This window comes from Lactuca serriola, chromosome 5, assembly GCF_051521515.1.
Source record: "Lactuca serriola cultivar US96UC23 chromosome 5, Lser_US96UC23_V15, whole genome shotgun sequence".
NCBI classification, from domain to species: Eukaryota; Viridiplantae; Streptophyta; class Magnoliopsida; order Asterales; family Asteraceae; genus Lactuca; species Lactuca serriola.
Window position 1 is genome coordinate 118,910,946 of NC_136412.1, and position 7,125 is coordinate 118,918,070.

At 35.7% G+C, this 7,125-nt stretch overlaps 1 protein-coding gene across 1 annotated transcript; it reads left to right on the forward strand.

The window, feature by feature from the left end:
• Positions 1–4,765: 4,765 nt before the first annotated feature.
• LOC145052894 (germacrene A hydroxylase-like) lies at positions 4,766–6,863 on the forward strand. The gene is made up of 3 exons (XM_079000815.1): positions 4,766–4,981; positions 5,091–5,809; positions 5,982–6,863. Exons 1-3 carry the CDS (start codon positions 4,825–4,827, stop codon positions 6,582–6,584), a joined length of 1,479 nt encoding a protein of 492 aa, XP_078856941.1. The 5' UTR covers positions 4,766–4,824; the 3' UTR covers positions 6,585–6,863.
• Positions 6,864–7,125: the final 262 nt, after the last annotated feature.

A 7,125-nucleotide genomic window follows, 5' to 3' on the forward strand; every position in this document is an offset into this window, starting at 1 on the left:
GGGTGAGGTATCAGATACTAAAGTTAACTTTCCTTGCTTTATCCTTATCCTAGATCGCAAACCCTTCTAGAACACCATAGTGTGTGACCAAAATAACATGTGATTTCGGTCCTAGGCTTGTCTTTAATTAGTTGATTTCAGTCCTAAGTCCTTCCCATGGTGTTTTCAGCCTTAGTGGATCTTTAATGTGTGTTTTCGGCCTTAGTGGAGTTGCATGGTGTTGATTTTGGTCTTAATGTTTTCTAGACATGGTGTTTTTGGTTTTAAGTAATAGAGATCACAAAGATGATGGTCTTAAAACTCGAGAATTAAAGGTCATTGCATAAATACATGTTGTTATGTTAATACTATTTGATTCTTGTTTGATTTGCATTAATCTTCCAAGGTTTATTTCAACATGAATTTCCAAGTGTATATTATCTTTAATCATACAAATGGTGTCCTCTTAGCTTTCAAATAACATTATTGCATCAAGTTACATAGATATATATTGTGGATACACTAATACACAAGACCCCTTAGGCTTGGTTTGACCCAAAATTTCCTAGTTGTCACAATATGTATGTATTGCATGTGGTATTTTGGGGAATTCACTAAGCTTTGTGCTTACGATTTATATTTAAATGTTTTTCTGGTACTTCTAGTTCAAAAGGGAAAGGCCCGACATGATCGATTGTATGCACTTCTATTGGCATTTTATGATTTTGGGATCGTACTCTGATAACTATATTTCTACTATGACATACTTTGATGGTCTTTGAAATATATATTTAATGGTTTGGATGATTTTAAACAAAATTTTTACTTAGCATTTTTGGGCTATTAAATTTCCTCTACCTATGCAACCTTCCATAAAATTAATTCCATATTGCAGCTTAGCTTTCATAACCAAAAGAGAACCATTGGAGACTCTTACCCAATCACCCTTTCCAAAATACTTCAGTCTATCCTTCACCAAAATGCTAAGAGAGATCAGATTCTTTTGAAGATCTAGTACGAACCATCAGTCTATTTCCTGACCATACCATTGTGCATCTTGATTTGTACTGTGCCACTGACCTTTACCCTACTCATCCAATCATCACACATCTTGACTGTTGCACTCTTTAAATGAGTCAAACCACTCATGATTATACATCATATGAGAAGATGCTCTAGAATCCATGATCTAAGCATTTGCAGAACTAGTTATACATACAATCAAAGCTTCATCATCATCTCCTTCAATAGAATTCCTTTAAACCGCAACAACATTTTCATTGTTTCTTGATTCAACCCCATTATTCCATTTCTTTAGCAATGGAAAATATCTTCTAAAGTGCCCCCTTTCCTTATAGTTATAACATCTAATGTTGGCCTTATTCTATTTGTTACCTCCACCTTTATCTGATATTCTTCCTCAACATGAGAACAAACTGAAACTGACAACTTCTTCTCCAACTAAAACTTTTCATTTTCAGTTCCTTGGACATCAAATAATACTTCACATCATTCACTATGATTGTTGTCCTATCATGTGGAATGGTATCAATGAAATTCTCATAAGAATTCAACAGTAAATGTAAGAGGATAATTACTTTATCTTCCTCTTCATTCTTTACATTCACACATTGTAAATCCAAGATGATCCTATGAAGTTCTCCAAATGATCATTCACTTAGGTGTTTTCTGATATCCTAAGTGTATACAAACATTGCTTCTGGTAGAGCCTACTCGTCAGAGAATTTTTCTGATACTTGTCACATAATTTCTCCAAAATCCCATCAACACTCTTTTGTTCCACGACATCTGTCAATACTTTGTCTGTCAAACTCAACATAATATCATTATGCACTCTTACCATAATATCCACCTTCTTATTAGCCGCTATGTCCTTTGGTCATTTTGCTTATGCTTTTAGTTCCAATGTGTATCCTTGTTGAACTAGAAGAGCCTTCATCTTTACCTTCCACAAAGTGAAATCGTTCGATCCATTGAACTTCTCCAAATAGAACTTGTGAGATGCCAAATTCAATCAATACAACACCAACCTTAACTCTCATACCATTTGTTAGGGAAACCAGACGATAATTGTCAGGAATCAGAAAAAAATCTGATGCCACTAGTCAAGATCTGATGACACATGTTAGGACGTAATGCATATAACACACGGAATCAAAAGCACACAAGACACAATATTTACGTGGTTCGCTAAATGTGACTTATGCCTATAGTCAGGAGGGGAGTATTATTATTCATAGATTTCCCAAACAAAGATTACAAGTACAACCAACAGAGATTCGACCTACTCACTAAGGATACAAAAGACCATTTTCACAAATGACTAACAAACATCCTAATTTATAGACCTGGGATCAGACTTGAAAACCTAATGGGCCAAAACCCATTAATCCATAGGCCCATGAAAGGTGTCAACCAATCATAATCTTCCATGCCGCCGCTTCTGGAACCTTTATCATTGAGAGACATTACATTGGCACCATCAATACACCACTGGCACGTTAGGTGTAATTGAGTGGCACCCTGTGACATTCAGTGGCACCTCCAGTGCATTGCACTTCGTTGAGGTGCCATGACGGCACATCAGGTGCCATGGAATGGCACCTTGCATTTAGTGGCACCTCTTGTGCATTTCCTTGAGCATCTTCAACTTTGAGCATCCTTGGACAATCTTGAGCATCATAGTGTATATCATAGCATAAGTGGCACATCAAGGGATGTCATGACACATAAGGAACACATGTGGCACACCAGGAACATGTGTGACACATCAAGTCACCTAATGACACATCATGGTGCTCTAGTGGCACATCATGATGATTAGTGGCACATCCATGCTTCAACAATACATTAGTAGAACATCAATACTCCAAAGTACACCATGAGACACTAGAGTGTCGCATGTTCCTATACGTTGGCACATCCTTCTTTAAGATGACATATCCTCCTTCAAGGTGGCACATCATCCATCAAGATGGCATATCCTCCTTCTAGATGGCACATCTAGATTCCAAAGTGTCATACCTTGTCTATAGGTGACATACCCTCTTCCTAAATGGCACATCCAACATTCTAAGTGGCACATCCACTCTTACAGTGACGCATCCACTCTTAGAGTGACACATCTTCATCATGGATGGCACATCCATGCTCCAAGATGCTCCATTCCTTTCCCAGGTGCTCCATACCCCTTTTAAGATGATCAATTCCTTTGTCACACAAATCATTCCCTTCTCAGAGGACCCGTTCCTTTGTCATATGCTCCATTGAGTTCCGAGTGCCCCATTGAATCCAAATGCTCCCTGAAAATGCTCAAAATGCTGAGGTCACATTTAACACTTTTTATTTATTTATTTATTTTTTAAAAATTTTCATTTCATATGTTGATTGATATAGTTCTTATTACTTGGCAGCCATGGAGTGTATCTTTTTACATCTTTAGAGATCTTTCTGTGAGGTTATGTGTATCTTTTTTACATATTCAAATCTTCTTGTGATGTTATTAAGATGTTGCAGACCATTCATATAAGTTCTTTTGGGAAGGAAGCTTGAAAAACATAAACCAGCTTGAGATGCATAAAATAATGGTTTGAATGGCTAGGAGAAAGTGGGTTTGGAATTAGAACACTAACCACATATACCTTATCACATATTTGTATTATTGGTTGTGGTGTTTTTTTTGCAGAAGATTTGTGAGTGTATATAGCAATTTGGACAGCTGCAGCATTCCTTTCAAAATTTTTTTTCTAGAATTACTTGTTTGAGAAGTAATATGATGTGTTAAATGGATTATTGTGGAATGAATTCACTATTTCATAATCTTTTTAAAGGTTGTTTGGTAATTTGTAGATGGAGTCCGAATGCATAATTAGCCAGCAAATTTGTATGATAGATGAGAGATTAGTTTTAATGATAATTGGAGACAAGATCCATAAAGAAGTTGAGAGGGAAATTAGTGGATGTGATGCGGAAGTTTGGTCGGTTGATTTTGAAGGTTATGTGCTAAAAGTAAATATGCCCCTAAAATTTTGAATTATTTAAGGATAGCGATGGATTAACAAAACATACGATGAATATCAATAGATTAGTCACGGATTTGCCACCGATTAACGAGAGTAGCAACGGATAAGTGACAATTTAACAACCGGTAAGTGACATATTATCAAAAAATTAAATTTTCTGGCCCATGGGCTTGTGGGTCGCAATTCGGCACCTCCTTAAGACCGGCCTTGGTCATGTCTCAAAACTTAACTTTTTATAGCATCTTTGTTAGTTTTTTTTACAACCTAATAAATTTATGGTTAAAAAAATAGGATAACTATATTACATTTTATTAAAAAATCAGTTGTTACATGAAAGAATGTTCTTTAGTTATATACTTTTCAGTTTATAACATGTCTTGCGCCTGCTTGAATGATTTTCATAATTGTCACTTATTCAATTCTTTTCATGGATGGATAAATAACTTGATAATTTTCAAGAATAGGACATGTTAACTAATTGAAATTAAATGCGAAAAAATGACAAGCAACCCAAAGACTTGATGAAATATTGCAAAGCCATCAGAGCCATCAAGGTCAAAGCCCAAATTTGAATTATATTAAAGTTTCGTTGCTGGTCCCTCCCAAGTCCATCGCTAAAAGCTATTAATTAGGGAGAGATTGATGAATATTCCGTCGTTGAAGACCTGTTACTAGTAGTGTCTAGACAAGTTGTCCTTATTATTAATATTCATGTCTTCTTCAAAAATTGCGAATACCAAATATTACTCCAGCAATTCAGCTATTTAAGAACTTAAGTGCTCATTTAACGAGTGTATCATCTATGTCTACAATGGAAATGTATCTCATCACTTCCATAGCCATCGCCACTGTGGTCTTCTTTCATTTTAAGTTTATTGCAACCCGTAAGACATCCAAGAGAAACCTCCCTCCTGAGCCATGGGGACTTCCCATCATCGGACACATGCATCATTTAATTGGTACGTAGGATTTTTTCTGCCGCAGGTACACACATTACTTCCACTCATGCATCACGTTATTCTGTTTGTTTATGACTAAAAAAATACACGTCTTCTGACAAACTTATAGGTACCTTGCCATATCGTGGTATTACAAACTTAGCCAGGAAGTATGGTACTTTTTTGCATCTACGATTTGGCGAGGTCTCCACAATCGTGGTGTCCTCCCCAAAATTGGCCAAGGAGGTTTTGACAGCTTATGATTTGACGTTTGCAGATAGGCCCCATAATTTAACTGCTGAAGTTGTTGTATATCACAGCACAGATATCATCTTTTCTCCCTATGGTGAGTACTGGAGGCAATTGCGTAGGCTTTGCACTACGGAGCTCTTGAGTGTCAAGAAAGTGAAGTCGTTTCGGTCTCTTCGTGAGGAGGAGTCATGGTATCTTGTTCAAGATATTCGATCATCAGGGTCAGAGAGACCGATCAATCTCTCATACATCATTTTCAGCAGGATGGCAGTAATAATAAGTAGGGCAGCATTCGGTAAAGGACTCAAGGACCCCACAGAGTTTATAGATTTAATAAAGAGAATAGTAACGGAAATGGGAGGTTTTGATGTGGCTGATATTTTTCCTTCCAAAACATTTATTCATCACCTTTCAGGTAAGAGGTCTAGCTTAGCCAAGATACACAATAGAGTTGAGAATGTTGTTAATAAAATATTGGCTGAAAGCCTAAGCAACCGGTCCAACACATCAGAGGAAAGCTTGCTTGATATTCTGCTTAGGCTCAAAGATGGCAATGAGTTCCCTTTGACAATTGATAACGTAAAAGCTGTGATTTTGGTATGTATTCATGTAATATATTTCAATAATAGTGACTTTTCATTCGGTGTATATATATATATATATATATATATATATATATATATATATATATATATATATATATATATATATATATATATATATATATATATATATATATATATATATATCGTTGGATGAAATACTACAGGATGTGTTTGGAGCTGGTGCGGACACGTCAGCTGCTACAATTGAATGGGCTCTTTCAGAAGTGATAAGAAGTCCCAGAGTATTGGAGAAACTGCAAACTGAATTAAGGCAGGTGCTAAATGGAAAAGAAAAGATCCAAGAAGAAGATATTCAAGATCTTAGCTACTTAAACCAAGTAATCAAAGAAACATTAAGGTTGCACCCTCCAATACCCTTAGTTATGCCAAGAGAGGCTAGGGAGACATGTGTGTTGGGTGGGTACGATATTCCAAAGAAAACTAAACTTATTATCAATGTCTTTGCAATAAACAGGGACCCAGAATACTGGAATGATCCTGAAAGTTTTATACCAGAGAGGTTTGAAAACAATCCCACTAATATCCTCGGTGAAAACTATGAGTATCTACCATTTGGGGCTGGGAGAAGAATGTGTCCTGGAATTGGCCTAGGTTTAGCCAATATTAGGCTCCCTCTCGCTAATATACTTTATAACTTCAACTGGAAACTTCCCGATGGGGAAAAGAATGAAGATCTAGACATGTCCGAGTGCTTCGGCGCTGCTGTTCATAGAAAATCTGGGTTAATTTTAGTACCAAGCTTTTAATACTAATGTCAAAATCAAGTATTTCTGTAGATGCCTTGGATTATGAAATTGCAAAACTTATTTTTGTCCATTATGTATTCTTAGTACGTATACTGTGTAGTTAAAATGGATAATATATAATAATTACATATTCTCCAACACACGGTTCCTTTCTTTTTGCCAATACGTGAAGTAGAAAACGATCTTTTATCTTCAAATGCAATGGTAATATTTATTTAATTATGTTGAATTATGAGGATTTAATATTCCAAACTTATAATTCTTTATATCCTTTTTGTATCCTTTTTAATATTTATTTTGTTATTTATTTTTATCAAGGTTGCAAAAAACGCTCGACGTTAGCTAGTCGGTGGACTGGGGTCAAGGGATTAATCGGCTAGGCGGAGATTAATCGGGTACCATTAATTGTTAATTTGTTGAATTTTAAAAAAATAAATATGACTAATATCATATCAAAGTTCGTAAATACCACTAATATGATAACAAAATAGGTTAATATGATTAATACAACACTAATCATGCCTCAAATAATTTCCATTGA

Coding starts and splice junctions, on each gene's coding strand:
- LOC145052894 (XM_079000815.1), top strand. CDS start 4,825: ATGTCTACAATGGAAATGTATCTCATCACTTCCATAGCCATCGCCACT. Junction 4,982..5,090: donor ACACATGCATCATTTAATTG/GTACGTAGGATT, acceptor ACAAACTTATAG/GTACCTTGCCATATCGTGGT. Junction 5,810..5,981: donor ACGTAAAAGCTGTGATTTTG/GTATGTATTCAT, acceptor GAAATACTACAG/GATGTGTTTGGAGCTGGTGC.